We start from the raw sequence: 17793 nt of genomic DNA on the forward strand, positions 1-17793 counted from the left end.
TGTACGGGATACAATGATACACACTTTCTACAAAACACACTGTATTGCGTACCTCTGGTGACAGCTCACGTGTCGCTCAGTGCTCGTCTGTTATCAATGGCACATCAGCAACACTCGGGCCAACACAACATGTACGGGATACAATGATACACACTTTCTACAACACACACTGTATTGCGTACCTCTGGTGACAGCTCGCGTGTCGCTCAGTGCTCGTCTGTTATCAATGGCACATCAGCAACACTCGGGCCAACACAACATGTACGGGATACAATGATACACACTTTCTACAACACACACTGTATTGCGTACCTCTGGTGACAGCTCAAGTGTCGCTCAGTGCTCGTCTGTTATCAATGGCACATCAGCAACACTCGGGCCAACACAACATGTACGGGATACAATGATACACACTTTCTACAACACACACTGTATTGCGTACCTCTGGTGACAGCTCAAGTGTCGCTCAGTGCTCGTCTGTTATCAATGGCAGATCAGCAACACTCGGGCCAACACAACATGTACGGGATACAATGATACACACTTTCTACAACACACTGTATTGCGTACCTCTGGTGACAGCTCGCGTGTCGCTCAGTGCTCGTCTGTTATCAATGGCACATCAGCAACACTCTGGCCAACACAACATGTACGGGATACAATGATACACACTTTCTACAACACACACTGTATTGCGTACCTCTGGTGACAGCTCACGTGTCGCTCAGTGCTCGTCTCTGTTATCAATGGCACATCAGCAACACTCGGGCCAACACAACATGTACGGGATACAATGATACACACTTTCTACAACACACACTGTATTGCGTACCTCTGGTGACAGCTCGCGTGTCGCTCAGTGCTCGTCTGTTATCAATGGCACATCAGCAACACTCTGGCCAACACAACATGTACGGGATACAATGATACACACTTTCTACAACACACACTGTATTGCGTACCTCTAGTGACAGCTCGCGTGTCCCTCACATCAATGGCACATCAGCAACACTCTGGCCAACACAACATGTACGGGATACAATGATACACACTTTCTATAACACACACTGTATTGCGTACCTCTGGTGACAGCTCAAGTGTCGCTCAGTGCTCGTCTGTTATCAATGGCACATCAGCAACACTCGGGCCAACACAACATGTACGGGATACAATGATACACACTTTCTACAACACACACTGTATTGCGTACCTCTGGTGACAGCTCAAGTGTCGCTCAGTGCTCGTCTGTTATCAATGGCACATCAGCAACACTCGGGCCAACACAACATGTACGGGATACAATGATACACACTTTCTACAACACACACTGTATTGCGTACCTCTGGTGACAGCTCGCGTGTCGCTCAGTGCTCGTCTGTTATCAATGGCACATCAGCAACACTCGGGCCAACACAACATGTACGGGATACAGTGATACACACTTTCTACAACACACTGTATTGCGTACCTCTGGTGATAGCTCACGTGTCGCTCACTGCTCCTCTGTTATCAATGGCACATCAGCAACACTCGGGCCAACACAACATGTAGGGGATACAATGATACACAATTTCTACAACACACTGTTTCGTACCTCACAGCTCGCGTGTCGCTCACACTGTATTGCACATCAGTCTGGCCAACACAACTCGGGTGATACACACTTTCTATAACACACACTGTATTGCGTGTGACAGCTCAAGTGTCGCTCAGTGCTCGTCTGTTATCAATGGCAGATCAGCAACACTCGGGCCAACACAACATGTACGGGATACAATGATACACAATTTCTACAACACACACTGTATTGCGTACCTCTGGTGACAGCTCACGTGTCGCTCAGTGCTCGTCTGTTATCAATGGCACATCAGCAACACTCTGGCCAACACAACATGTACGGGATACAATGATACACACTTTCTATAACACACACTGTATTGCGTACCTCTGGTGACAGCTCAAGTGTCGCTCAGTGCTCGTCTGTTATCAATGGCACATCAGCAACACTCGGGCCAACACAACATGTACGGGATACAATGATACACACTTTCTACAACACACACTGTATTGCGTACCTCTGGTGACAGCTCGCGTGTCGCTCAGTGCTCGTCTGTTATCAATGGCACATCAGCAACACTCGGGCCAACACAACATGTACGGGATACAATGATACACACTTTCTACAACACACACTGTATTGCGTACCTCTGGTGACAGCTCGCGTGTCGCTCAGTGCTCGTCTGTTATCAATGGCACATCAGCAACACTCGGGCCAACACAACATGTACGGGATACAATGATACACACTTTCTACAACACACACTGTATTGCGTACCTCTGGTGACAGCTCAAGTGTCGCTCAGTGCTCGTCTGTTATCAATGGCAGATCAGCAACACTCGGGCCAACACAACATGTACGGGATACAATGATACACACTTTCTACAACACACACTGTATTGCGTACCTCTGGTGACAGCTCACGTGTCGCTCAGTGCTCGTCTGTTATCAATGGCACATCAGCAACACTCGGGCCAACACAACATGTACGGGATACAATGATACACACTTTCTATAACACACACTGTATTGCGTACCTCTGGTGACAGCTCACGTGTCGCTCAGTGCTCGTCTGTTATCAATGGCACATCAGCAACACTCGGGCCAACACAACATGTACGGGATACAATGATACACACTTTCTACAACACACACTGTATTGCGTACCTCTGGTGACAGCTCGCGTGTCGCTCAGTGCTCGTCTGTTATCAATGGCACATCAGCAACACTCGGGCCAACACAACATGTACGGGATACAATGATACACACTTTCTACAACACACACTGTATTGCGTACCTCTGGTGACAGCTCGCGTGTCGCTCAGTGCTCGTCTGTTATCAATGGCACATCAGCAACACTCGGGCCAACACAACATGTACGGGATACAATGATACACACTTTCTACAACACACACTGTATTGCGTACCTCTGGTGACAGCTCAAGTGTCGCTCAGTGCTCGTCTGTTATCAATGGCAGATCAGCAACACTCGGGCCAACACAACATGTACGGGATACAATGATACACACTTTCTACAACACACACTGTATTGCGTACCTCTGGTGACAGCTCGCGTGTCGCTCAGTGCTCGTCTGTTATCAATGGCACATCAGAAACACTCGGGCCAACACAACATGTACGGGATACAGTGATACACACTTTCTACAACACACACTGTATTGCGTACCTCTGGTGATAGCTCACGTGTCGCTCAGTGCTCGTCTGTTATCAATGGCACATCAGCAACACTCGGGCCAACACAACATGTACGGGATACAATGATACACACTTTCTACAACGCACACTGTATTGCGTACCTCTGGTGACAGCTCAAGTGTCGCTCAGTGCTCGTCTGTTATCAATGGCACATCAGCAACACTCGGGCCAACACAACATGTACGGGATACAATGATACACAATTTCTACAACACACACTGTATTGCGTACCTCTGGTGACAGCTCACGTGTCGCTCAGTTCTCGACTGTTATCAATGGCACATCAGCAACACTCGGGCCAACACAACATGTACGGGATACAATGATACACACTTTCTACAACACACACTGTATTGCGTACCTCTGGTGACAGCTCAAGTGTCGCTCAGTGCTCGTCTGTTATCAATGGCACATCAGCAACACTCAGGCCAACACAACATGTACGGGATACAATGATACACAATTTCTACAACGCACACTGTATTGCGTACCTCTGGTGACAGCTCACGTGTCGCTCAGTGCTCGTCTGTTATCAATGGCACATCAGCAACACTCGGGCCAACACAACATGTACGGGATACAATGATACACACTTTCTATAACACACACTGTATTGCGTACCTCTGGTGACAGCTCAAGTGTCGCTCAGTGCTCGTCTGTTATCAATGGCACATCAGCAACACTCGGGCCAACACAACATGTACGGGATACAGTGATACACACTTTCTACAACACACTGTATTGCGTACCTCTGGTGATAGCTCACGTGTCGCTCACTGCTCCTCTGTTATCAATGGCACATCAGCAACACTCGGGCCAACACAACATGTAGGGGATACAATGATACACACTTTCTACAACACACACTGTATTGCGTACCTCTGGTGACAGCTCAAGTGTCGCTCAGTGCTCGTCTGTTATCAATGGCACATCAGCAACACTCGGGCCAACACAACATGTACGGGATACAATGATACACACTTTCTACAACACACACTGTATTGCGTACCTCCGGTGACAGCTCACGTGTCGCCCAGTGCTCGTCTGTTATCAATGGCACATCAGCAACACTCGGGCCAACACAACGTGTACGGGATACTATGATACACACTTTCTACAACACACACTGTATTGCGTACCTCTGGTGACAGCTCACGTGTCGCTCAGTGCTCGGCTGTTATCAATGGCACATCAGCAACACTCGGGCCAACACAACATGTACGGGATACAATGATACACACTTTCTACAACACACACTGTATTGCGTACCTCTGGTGACAGCTCACGTGTCGCTCAGTGCTCGGCTGTTATCAATGGCACATCAGCAACACTCGGGCCAACACAACATGTACGGGATACAATGATACACACTTTCTACAACACACACTGTATTGCGTACCTCTGGTGACAGCTCACGTGTCGCTCAGTGGTCGTCTGTTATCAATAGCACATCAGCAACACACGGGCTAACACCCCACGTACGGGATACAATTTCTCTCCCCTACAAAATTCGTTCCCTGCTTCTAAAATATCTATGACCCGCACCCGATTCTCAATCCGTTGTGGTAATTTGTGGTGTCTTGTACTATAATTATTCTGGGGGGAGGGGAGCGGAGGGTTGTACCTTAAATGCAGCTACATGAGTCACATGGTGAGTGATGACACCCCCACCTCGAGTGGATAATACAAAACTCTTCTTGAAAACGAGTTTTGGGGGACTGTTCACCTAAGGTACATCATAATAATAACAGACCCGTAAGAATCAGGGAAGATGGGTGGCGTCTGTCACCTTCAACCATTCAGCAAGAGGGTGCTGGAGGTGCGCACACCCTTCGAATTTTGAAGTGGCCTTAATAAGTCGACCTCCACCCCCAAACACACACACACACACACACACACCAACACCACGAAGGTGATGTGGTTTTAGGTTGTTTGCTTTTTAAAACATATTTTCCGAGGGTGTATAACAGGGAACGCCGAATAAACTTCACTAACCAGTCTAGACCCCACTATTCGCAGCATAATGTCCTTCTTGTAAAGAGATAAGTTTGTGTTTCTCATAAGACTTGCGGGTTTATAACTGTTTTAGGCAGACTTGAAATAGCCGTAGGTGAACATTATAGCTATTGACAAACAAAACAAAACAATAATAATAATAATAATAATAATAATAATAATAATAATAATAATTGTATAAGTAATACATTCTGAAATTTTGTCCTGCTCAGTGAAGAACATCTAGTTTTCAATAGTTCCGGGGGCTCGTGTCCCCGAACCCCTGTACAAAATCGAAATCAGTGAGCCCCCTCCCGAAATGTTCACTTACTTTCGCCATGCCTGCATATCCCTGACCATGGCTATGCTTTAATTCTAAATACATACGTTTTGTCCCACATCTGAAAAAAAATCCCCCCACCCGAGGATCATGGTGGGGGGACATAATAGTAGCCTAGGTACGCCAAATACTCCAATGTGTTTTCTGACAACCACAAACAATATGACGCATGGGGCGATTTAGTAAAACCCTTAAATTCAGGCACAAATCCGCTCCCCCACCCCCTCCACAGACCACAAACACACACACAGACCACACACACACACACACACGCACACACAACCCAGACAGATCACACACACACACACACACACACCAGACTGATCACACACACACAGTCTGGGGCGGATCCAACTTTTCTGATGTGGGGGGGGGGGGGTCCAAGAGAAAAAGGGCACCATAACATTATGAAAAGGCACTATTGAAAAATTACACACGGTTCACATGGACCATAATATAATAGTGCTACAACAGGGACGCTGGCAGACGTATCCTACAGTGTTCCATACATTGACAGAATAAATAAATTTGTAAAAAAACCTAAAAATCCTAAATAAAAGAGGCACTTCTCAAATTTGAGGGGGGGGGGGGGGGGGGGGGGCGGACATCTTGGACCCCCCTTCCCCCCCCCCCCCCCCCCCCAGATCCGCCCCAGACCTTGACAAATCGTCACATTGCCCACAGACGTGAATGGTGTAGGCAGCGTCAGAACTGGGGTATTCGTCGGTGGTCACCTGTCATGTTTTCAGATGAGTCCCTATTCACTTTGGACTTCCTTGACAGGTGTGTTCGGGTCTGGAGACGACGAAATGAACGGCACGCCAACGTCACAATGCGATTTCATGACATATTTGGCGATGGATCGGTTATGGTGTGGGGGTGGTATCACTATGACTGACAGAACCCCCCCCCCCCCCCCCCCCATATTGTGTAAGGAAGGGTCACTGGGCAGTACTACCGGGACAACATACTGACTCCCTTTGTCGTCCCGTTTGCTAGGCGTGTGGGTCGACGTTTTATTTTTCAGGACGACAATGCCCGTGCTCACCGCGCACGAATCGTCAATGCTTACCTGCAGCAGCACAACATCTATCGAATGCCAGAGGGCGGGACGTAGTCCAGTGGTAAAGCGTTCGCTTGATGCGCGGTCGGTCTAGGATCGATCCCCGTCGGTGGGCCCATTAGGCTATTTCTCGCTCCAGCCAGTGCACCACGACTGATATATCAAAGGCCGTGGTATGTGTTATCCTGTCTGTGGGATGGTGCATATAAAAGATCCCTTGCTGCTAATCGAAACGAGTAGCCCGTAAATAAAATGTGTTGAGTGCATCGTTAAATAAAACATTTCCTTCTATCGAATGCCATGGCCAGCAATGAACCCAGACCTTTCCCCCATTTAACACGTCTGGGACAAACTAATTATGAAAGAAGGAATGTATGGCCTTCGTGGACTATGCCCAGAGTAAGGTCACTATTGTAGGGTCACTTATATTGTTAGTACTACACGTCTTAACGATGCCCCTCCAACACACTAATTATGAAAGAAGGAATGTATGGCCTTCGTGGATTAGGCCCAGAGTGAGGTTTCCTAAGTAGTATTTGGATTTCAATATGAGTAATGGTACTTCCGGTTATAGGCCACAACAAAATGGTAAAATACGTCGTGTTTTGACTAATGTTGAGAAGGGCAATGATGTAGGTCGGATACAGGTTGAACACAGTCAACGAGAAGTCGCGAGACACTTTAATGTCAGTCAGAGTGTGATTGGGTGGATGAGGCAACGACTTCAAATGACTGGATCCGTTTCCTATGCACAAGGACAGACTAGGGCCAGCATTAAAGTTACATTCTCTGGTTAACATATTATAACATGTACAAATGTGAAATACAAGCTGAAATGCACTTTTAAAAAAGTCGTGTGTGTTAGCTATGAACGGATATCGTGAAACGTATACGCTTGATTCGTCGCCTGTGCCGCCATAGCTCGGCAAAGCACAAACGACAGCCTGTTGTCAGTTTCAGTTAACACGTGCGTTTGCCGATTTCAAATTGTTGGGTTCGTCTCAAAACATTAAAAGAGAAATCTTGCGCTTTACGAAGAACGTTCGGTTGAGGATACGGTACTAGAGTCTTTAGTTAAACCCGGTTTGATCTTGACAACGTATTATCGACAGTCGTACCTTCCTATTTCAGAATTGATATTTTATAAAGTGTTAGTAGAACTTTCAAAGTTTAGTTTGTATACTAGTAACACATTAATCATGTATATATTTGTAAAATAAAATATACTAAAGTAGACAATGAACGTTTTCACTTCTTAATTTTACGTGTTAAAATCGACAAATTCAAATAAATATTATTTCGTTTGGAAAGGGTAAAGTTAAAGGGGGGGGGGGGGATTGTGTAACGGCATCAAAGATAAAGCATATTGATTTAATAATCAATTGGATTTTCTGTTCTATATGCTTAAAGCCGCACGCCCTAGTTCCATCCAGCGAAAATAAATTATAATTTGGTTAATCTACAAACCTGTAACACACTTAGATCACGTTTTTATCAAATGGAGTGAAAAAGCAGGTTTTATATGGATAAATACCATGGGAATTCCCATGTCCCAATTGCTTGAAATAATTTTGAAAGTTAGTATTCTGATGTCACCGTTAGATGTCGCTCGAAGCACAACAATGCCTACGTCACGACAAATTTCACAGAGTGCGCACAGACTTGGGGTGCGTTCCTTTCACCTCTCCTGGACATGTTCCAACTGTTCTGTCCTGGTTGTATCCCCTCTCCAGATATCGTAAGACTTAGCAAAATTATTGGTTTCAAGGGTTTGTAACGTTTTGTATTGAGATACTTACTTGTCTGAACTTTATTGTTAATGAAAATGTTCACGAACTGTGAAGAAAAATCTCAAAAATGAACAACAAGCAAACGACAACAAATCGGATGTTGATTGCGCGAACCGTGTACGAGAAAACAAACCGAACCAAAATGATAACGGTCACGTGGTATACCAACGTCTGTGACATTGAAATGGGAATATCCCCTCTAAAAATAGATTAGACCTTTGCTAAACGGTTTTTTCTCAGAGGCCCGTGGCATTTTATGAAATACGAAAAATGCATTTTGTGGTATTACAAACACCAGGATTACCAGGATTACCAAAAAACACTTCAGGTGAATGGAAATGTATATTCTAAATAATAAACGGTAAGTAAAGTGCAATTTTATTTGTGAAAAAATGGGTTTAATAGCGAAAAACAACGGCGTAATGGTTAACAACTAGGGCGTGTCCCTTTAAATAATAAAAATATTCCGGATAATGCCGCTTTAAGCAAAGCAAAAACACGACGCATTTTCAACTGAAATGTGCGTGAATATGTGGACGGCAATCATTCACACATTTATATCCATGGTGAGAACGCATTGCACGGACACAACATACAGAATTTCAGTCATGGGTGCGTTGAGACAACCCATTTGCTGGGGTGATAGTAGGTACCTTTGCCATTTTGTTGTGGCCTATAACAGGAAGTACCATTACTCATATTGAAATCCAAATGCTTAGGAAACCTGACTCTGGGCCTAATCCACGAAGGCCATACATTCCTTCTTTCATAATTAGTGTGTTGGAGGGGCATCGTTAAGACGTGTAGTACTAACAATATAAGTGACCCTACAATAGTGAAAGAAAGAAAGAAGTGTTTTATTTAACGACGCACTCAACACATTTTATTTACGGTTATATGGCGTCAGACATATGGTTAAGGACCACACAGATTTGTTTAGAAGAAACCCGCTGTCGCCACATAGGCTACTCTTTTACGACAGGCAGCAAGGGATCTTTTATTTGCACTTCCCACAGGCAGGATAGCACAAACCATGGCCTTTGTTGAACCAGTTATGGATCACTGGTCGGTGCAAGTGGTTTACACCTACCCACTGAGCCTTGCGGAGCACTCACTCAGGGTTTGGAGTCGGTATCTGGATTAAAAATTCCATGCCTCGACTGGGATCCGAACCCAGTACCTACCAGCCTGTAGACCGTTGGCCTGCCACGACGCCACCGAGGCCGGTCTACAATAGTGATGCGGAGTATATATATATATCAAATTAGCTGTCCTGCCGAATGAGGAAGCCGGTACTGGGATATGAACCCGTTTCCTGCAAGCCTTAAGTCAGATAGTCTATAACCACTACGCCACAGTTTGTTTGCTTTATTTAATGACAGAGGCGGATCTAGGGGGACAGGGGCCCGCCCCGCCCCCCGCCCCCTAAATTTTGCGACAGTTAAAATTTTATGAACATTTTGATTTTCATTTGTTTACAATACCCTCCAAAGCTCCACCTAAGTTCCCTTGGCATTTCGCCTCAATTCATTACCCCCCCCCCCCCCCCGAAAAAAAAAATGATTGTCTGGATCCGCCACTGAGTGACGGCACCAGATCATATTAATTAAAGAGACAGATCCTAGTTTTTGACATAGGCGATGATGTGTGAACTGTACGAAAACGGGAAGTATTGGAAGTTGATCGGTTACCACCGGTTTCGAAACTGAAAGTCTGTCACAGACTGCACTCTCATAATGACATGCTTTCGTTTTTGACTAGTCTTATCAAAGGGGACAAAAAGGCAAGAATTGGGACAAAAAGTGGTGTTGGTGCCCCCATATGCGTACGGGAACCCATTTTTGTAGGGTGGGGTGGGGGGGGGGGGGAGAGGGAGGACAGGCTAGTTTTTGCCTAAATTAAACGAAAATGTCCGAATCCGAATAACATCTTTTTTTTCATATTAATATTACTGTCGAACGGCTTTATAGTATATAGGGTTGTAAACAAATTATTTTTACATGAATTAGGCCTACAACTAATTTTGGGGGTAAATTATGAAAATACATTGTAAAAAGGCCTACGGTTAGTACATTTTGCCCTAATATCTCTATAGTTTTTGCCTGGATTTGAAGTTTCTCCCCAGCACTAGTTGCTACTCTAATACAACAATAACCCTATGTTTGACGTTAAATACTTAGGTACTGGCGGGTTTCTTCCTGTAGTGTACTTTGATCATTGTTGAGTTCGCCGATAACAAATACTTCACATATTAACCACAAATACACACACTACAGGAAGAAACCCGACAGCATCCCTTTTTAATAATGCTCCGGATAAATACGTAGATATAGGGTTCTTTCTGTAGTGTGTGTATTAGTGATTAATATGTCAAATATTTGTTATCAAGAAAGAAAGAAAGAAATGTTTTATTTAACGACGCACTCAACACATTTTATTTACGGTTATATGGCGTCAGACATATGCTTAAGGACCACACAGATTTTGAGAGGAAACCCGCTGTCGCCACTACATGGGCTACTCTTCCGATTAGCAGCAAGAGATCTTTCATTTGCGCTTCCCACAGGCAGGATAGCACAAACCATGGCCTTTGTTGAACCAGTTATGGACCACTGGTCGGTGCAAGGGGTTTACACCTACCCATTGAGCCTTGCGGAGCACTCACTCAGGGTTTGAAGTCGGTATCTGGATTAAAAATCCCATGCCTCGACTGGGATCCGAACCCAGTACCTACCAGCCTGTAGACCGATGGCCTACCACGACGCCACCGAGGACGGTATATTTGTTATCAGTGAACTCGAAAATTATCAGTGTAATGGTACATATGATTATTGTTGTATTAATAAAGTATAGCATATACTAAGAATAGTATAGTTTATTTGCTTTAACCCTTGCGGCTCATTGGCTTAACATATACAATGATACATAAACAAAAACATATACATGAGACATTGTGTATGTGGAGGATAAAAGTTTGTTTTATTTAACGACGCCACTAGAGCACATTGATTTTTTATCTTATCATCGGCTATTGGACGTCAAACATATCGTCATTTTGACACTGGTTTTTTTAGAGGAAACCCGCTGTCGCCATATAGGCTACTCTTTTACGACAGGCAGCAAGGGATCTTTCATTTGCGCTTCCCACAGGCAGGATAGCACAAACCATGGCCTCTGTTGAACCAGTTATGGATCACTGGTCGGTGCAAGTGGTTTACACCTACCCATTGAGCCTTGCGGAGCACTCACTCGGGGTTTGGAGTCGGTATCTGGATTAAAAATCCCATGTCTCGACTGGGATCCGAACCCAGTACCTACCAGCCTGTAGACCTGTGGCCTAACCACGACACCACCGAGGCCGGTATGTGGAGGGTGGACATTCAAAAGAGTTGAGAACGTAAATGTGTAGCCTGTTTGAGATATTTAACCAAGATTACAAAGTTCTGAGTGGGAATCTTTGCCTACCCGGTGGTAGGCAGCAATTCCGAATTTTCGCTATATATAGAGTTTTCTCTGGCTGAGAGAACGATCATAACCGTCAGGGTCGTACCCTCCGGGGGGTGGGGTGGGGTGGGGAGGAGGGCAGTTGCCCCCCTGAGAATCTCTTCTCCAGAAAATAGCATACACACCTTAGGGTTTAATTTGTATAGTGTTTCGTTTGTTTATAAAAACGTTGTCCCCCCCCCCCCCCCCCAGGATTTTGATCTGGGTACGACCCTGACCGTCCAAACGTCCGTCCAGCTCTTGACCCGCAGCGTTCTCGGGCTACATACAGGCCGGTATAGTAGTTATTTCCGATGATAGCAGATCAAAGTACGTATCAGATTACTAACGCGCTCTCGATTTAATAAATATACCATCATGTGACATATCGAATGTACCGGTATCCAGGTCACTGCTCCCGTGACGGCAGGCATTGTTTTAATTATTCAGATAGTTATTATGGCCGGGAGGACCTACCTAGCGCTGCGAATAACGGCGCTGGTTGTCGGGTGTATAGGCATGGGCGTCGCAGGCTCCGTGTACGCCTTCAACGCCTATGCCATCGCCTTGAAGAAGACGTTCAGTTATACACAGACGGAAAGTAAATATATAACTTCATTTTATCATTTTATTTTAAAGATGCTCTCTCGGATTTTTATTTATTTACTTACTTACCTATCTACCTGCTCACTTATTTTAAGCACAACATTTTATTTATTTATTTATTTATTTATTTATTTATTTATATAAAGCATCATGTTAGGTTTATTGTGAAGCAAGCTATATTTAAAATATAGATTTTTAGGGAATATTGGTGGCCATATTGGAATTTATATAATGAAATTCCAAACCAATCTAGCAAATGATTAAAACTGGATTTCTTAACCTAAACACCTATGAACAGACACAAAAGTAGTATTAGTATCATCCTAGGTTTACTGTGAAGCAAGCTATATTCAAAGTATAAGTTTCAGGGATACTGGTGGCCATATTGAATTCCTATAAAATAATTCCAGACCAATCTAGCAAATGGTAAAAATGGATTCCATGCATGGGCGTCAATCCAGCTTTAAAAGTGGGGAGGGGGGGTGGGGGTAGGGAGGGACGTGTTAGTATTTGTGTGTGTTTCTTACATCGGATTACGTCAACAATGACGTTCGTACAAAACTATAATAAAAGGGATGACTACTTGCCATTTTAAATAAATAATTAATACAGTAACTAACTTAGGTTGGGTTTGTTTTTGGGGTGTTTTTTTGCGTGTTTTTTTCTTCCTTTTTTTTTCTTCTTTTTTTTTCTTTTTTGTTGCTGTTATTGTTGTTGGTGGTGGTGGTGGTGGTGTTGTTTTTGCTAAACGAAAACGTGGGGGAGGGACATTTATATAGATTGTCTTCCGGCGTTGAAAAGTGAGGGGAACGCCCCACCCCCCCCCCCCCCGTCTCCCACCGATCGACGCTCCATGACCCCCAAAATTCATGACTAGACCCCGAACTTATCATCCAGGGCCGCGTTCCACGAAGCGATCTTAGCACTAAGATCACCTTGATGCATAAGGTAGCTATGCACTTAAGGTGATCTTAGGGCTAAGATCGCTTTGTGGAACGGGGCCCTGGGTTGTAGCCAAAGACATGAAATAGTAGCCATCTTGGACGCCATATTGAATTTCAGGCAGATCAGGATTACTCAAATCAATCGAAAAATAATATTATATACAAACATTCCCAGGTTAATCTATGGTTCTGCCGGACTAATTACAACACACAAAAAAAAGAGAAAAAAAGAAGTTTGTTTTGTTTAACGACACCACTAGAATGAAAGATCTGATTGATTTAAAATTTACACAGTAACCATAACTCATGAATGTAAAACTATTTTCATTAAAATTGAAAGTCGTCATGAACATTGTGGTTTGAATTATAGAACGCTCTGATATTCCTTTTTTTATTTTTTGTTTTCAGTTGAACTGCTCGCATCCATGGGTAATTTCGGGATCTCCTTGGGCTTTCCCGCTGGGTTCATGGTGGAACGTCTTGGAGCTCGCTGGACGTCCTTGACCGCGCTAATTCTGACGTCACTGGGATCATTCATGCTGTACAGCACTACGTACCAAAAAGCGTTCTACAGTGACAGCGCTTGGCTGCAGGATATATATTTCTTTGTTATGGGTAAGCTGAGAAGAAACCCCTCCCCCGCCACACGCATACACACACACATATATCCTCCCCCAAGAAACATCACACACACACACACACACACACACACACAGAGAGAGAGAGAGAGAGAGAGAGAGAGAGAGAGAGAGAGAGAGAGAGACGCACAGTCACACATAAACACACACACACACACACACACACGCACAGACAAGACTCACAACAGGGACACACAGACACACACAAAATATTGGACTCGAGTACTCGAGGGTCAAACCCACGCTTGATGACAACGAGACTAAGGAATAAAGTAAAATAACACTAGGCATCTTAATTCCAGCGCTGAACATTGATGCAAAATTATGCCTTTAATATATATTGCATTCAACTTTTGTTTTACTTCATGTCTCATAACCTTATAATGTAACAGGCATATGGCAAAATGACGTAAAAAAGTATAATTAAATGAGAGTGCTCTTCCTTGCACGGGTACTCTAGTCCTGTGAACGGACATCATTGCTGTTTATAGGTTTGGCGCAATATTTTACGTCATGACACAATCTAATAATAGGGACTTATATGTTATTCATCTAATATTGTGGCGCCATTTTAACGTGTTAATATTTATAGGTTTTGGCGCCATCTTCACCTACATGGCCAGTATGATGACTAACATCTCGAACTTCAGTCCCAAACACCGCGGGAAGGTGATCGGGATTCTTGATGCCTCGTTCAGTTGCGGGCCGACGCTGGTAGCGCTGGTTTATGGAACGCTATTTACGAATGGTCACGTGCACGACGACGAGCAAAAACAAAACTTGCGTGGATTTTACCTCATGATGGCGCTGCTGTTTGCAACCGCAAATCTTCTTGGAATACTCTTTCTGTCTCAATACGAATACGATGACCCAGAGGAATCGCGTTTTGCTGTAAATAGCGATGGGATCTTGGAATCATCTGAAAAGGTCAAAGAAATCAATCCTAATCCAGAACCGGTTGAGGAAATGACTGGTTTCAAGCTGCTGAAGTCTATTGATTATCAGTTCTTGATGTGGGCTTTCATTATCTGTTCCAGTCTACAGCTGATGTTCCAGAACAATATTACGACATACCTCAAATCGTTTCGTATGGAGGGCGCCAGCACGTTATTCACGACATTAAACTTCGCTGCGGGAACGGTGTCTAAATTCGTCATTGGATATCTCTCCGATTCCATAGTCCACCGGGTGCCTCGACCTGCTGTTGCCTTAATCGCGATGATTTTTCAAACAGTTAGTTTGACTCTGTGCATCTTTTTTGGAAATTACTACAGCGTCTTGTTGGTTTCTGTGCTATTTGTGGGTATGCCGAACGGCGCCACATGGTGTCTAACTCCTACAATGACCAGCGAGTTCTTTGGGGTGAAATATTTCGGTCGGAACTGGGGATTCATGATGCTGGGGACGGCATTCGGGGGTCTGATTCTCCAAAAGATATTTGGCGCTATTTACGAAGATCGGATCAGAACACCGGGAGTAAAAGACTGCTTGGGACTCGGATGTTTCCGATATAGTTTCGTGATGGTCGCGGGTTTGAGCTTTTGTGCTGTCGTGTTGTACGTCGGACTTCTTGAAAGAAGGCTGCAACTGAGAAAATATGTTAAAGAGGACGAAGAAGTTCAAAGCATTGCCGCTGAAATTAATGACATTATCCAGACTTAATATTGGGAGCATTGGCGTCAGGGAAAGCATTTTCAGAGAAAGCGAGGGAGAGGGAGAAAGTGGGGGATTTTACTAAGGAAATTTGTTAAGGAGGGCGATGTAGTACAAACAATTATCCAGAACTAATAGTAATAGCACTGGCGTCAGGGATAGCATTTTCAGAACGTGTGCAGAAGAGGGATAATGTGTGTGTGGGGGGGGGGGGGGGGGGGAGAGAACAAACTCCCCAAATGGAAACTGGATTCGACACACGGTTTCATACACACCCATTATAGATAACACTGTTTGAGATTTATGGTGTCACATAGCGAAATCCAACGTGAGGGTGGTCGATTTAAATATATTTAATTGACTGCTCCATGGTGATTACGAAAATGCCAAAGCCAACCATCCATTGAACTGGACACTACCAAAACTGTCAGCGTTGTTTTATTCTTCTCAGACGCACATTTCTGCGATTCCTTTTAGATCCTGTTTACAATCTAGGTCACAGTCAAATACTTTGAATATGAAATAAATAACGTCCTTAAGGAAATGAGATTGCCGAAGTCACAGAGACAACGAACTAGGTTTAAATTATATATGGAACGTATCACATGTTGATAACAATGTTTACAATGTAATTAGAGAAAGAATAAATGATATATTCAAGTAACAATATTACAGTAGAATAATGAAATCTCCAAAGGGAAATCTATGTAAACACTTATTTTCAAATTACAAGATCTTGTTAGAGAACCATTGGACGTTCCTCATTTAAAAGAAATAACTAAAATCAGAATATGTACACATAATTAAATACAGAATTTGGCAGGTATAGAAATATTGAAGATCACAGAGAAAATTTATACTATGTGACAAAAATAAAATAGAAGACGAGTATTATTTTATCATCCAATGTTCACGATATAATAATTTAAGAATGGAATTTATTTTTAAATATTACCATAGACGTCCAAGCGTTTTCAAACTTACCCAGCTATTAGCGTCTGACAGTACTAAAGATATTAATAATCTCGAAAAATATTTATTTAGTGCAAATGCCGTTAGAGATCAGCTATTGGAGAAAATTGGTTAATATTAACATTACTTCTATTTATTTAATATAGTACTAATCGTTTACATCAGCACTGGCGTAGGAAGCGGGGAGAGGGGCAAGGGGGCATGTGCCCCGCCCCCCTCTTTTCAGATATTTTGCTTTATATTTGTTTTATAATAGTGTAAAATGTGTAACTAGAAAAGTGTCCCCCTCCCCTTTTTGGCACCTTCCTACACCACTAACATGTATATTAAACAAACAATACATGTATCTCTAAGTAGGCCTATACTTAATAATGACTTGTATGTATTAAATAATATAAGTCAATAGAACCTTAATTTATTTATTTATTTTAAATTATTTGTTACTAAATCACTATCAACCATAATCCTGTATATATCCTGTATATATTTATTATTTTGTTGTATATATTGTATTATGCTGATAAGTTGTAAAAACTTAAAGCAATAAACAACTTGAACTTGAACTTGAACTTGAACGTCCCATCGTGTATAGTCTGTGGGATGGTTCGTCGTGTTATCGGTAGAAGGAAGGAAATGTTTTTTATTTAACGAAGCACTCAATGCATTTATTTACGGTTATATGGCGTTGGACATATGGTTAAGGACCACACAGATATTGAGAGAGGAAACTTGCTGTGACCACTTCATGGGCTACTCTTTTCGATTAGCAGCAAGGGATCTTTTATATGCTCCATCCCATAGAGAGGATAGCACATACCACGGCCTTTGATGTACCAGTCGTGATGCACTGGCTGGAACGAAAAATAGCGCAATGGGCCCACTGACGGGGATCGATCCCAAACCGAGCGCACATCAAGCGAGCGCTGTACCACTGGGCTACGCCTCGCCCCTGTTATCGGTGATGAACTTTTAGATACATGATTGTCAACTTAATGAAGTCATTTATGGATTACATTCGACGCGCCTCGTGTGGTC

At 43.5% G+C, this 17793-nt stretch overlaps 1 protein-coding gene across 1 annotated transcript; it reads left to right on the top strand.

Moving 5' to 3' along the window:
* Nucleotides 1-12404: 12404 nt before the first annotated feature.
* LOC121390351 (probable transporter MCH1) lies at nt 12405-17208 on the top strand. Its single transcript, XM_041522142.1, has 3 exons — nt 12405-12546; nt 13904-14110; nt 14726-17208. Exons 1-3 carry the CDS (start codon nt 12405-12407, stop codon nt 15793-15795), a joined length of 1419 nt encoding a protein of 472 aa, XP_041378076.1. The 3' UTR covers nt 15796-17208.
* The last annotated feature ends 585 nt before the right edge of the window (nt 17209-17793 follow it).

This window comes from Gigantopelta aegis, chromosome 15, assembly GCF_016097555.1.
Source record: "Gigantopelta aegis isolate Gae_Host chromosome 15, Gae_host_genome, whole genome shotgun sequence".
In the NCBI taxonomy this organism is placed as follows: Eukaryota; Metazoa; Mollusca; class Gastropoda; order Neomphalida; family Peltospiridae; genus Gigantopelta; species Gigantopelta aegis.

Coding starts and splice junctions, on each gene's coding strand:
- LOC121390351 (XM_041522142.1), top strand. CDS start 12,405: ATGGCCGGGAGGACCTACCTAGCGCTGCGAATAACGGCGCTGGTTGTC. Junction 12,547..13,903: donor CAGTTATACACAGACGGAAA/GTAAATATATAA, acceptor TTTTGTTTTCAG/TTGAACTGCTCGCATCCATG. Junction 14,111..14,725: donor TATATATTTCTTTGTTATGG/GTAAGCTGAGAA, acceptor TAATATTTATAG/GTTTTGGCGCCATCTTCACC.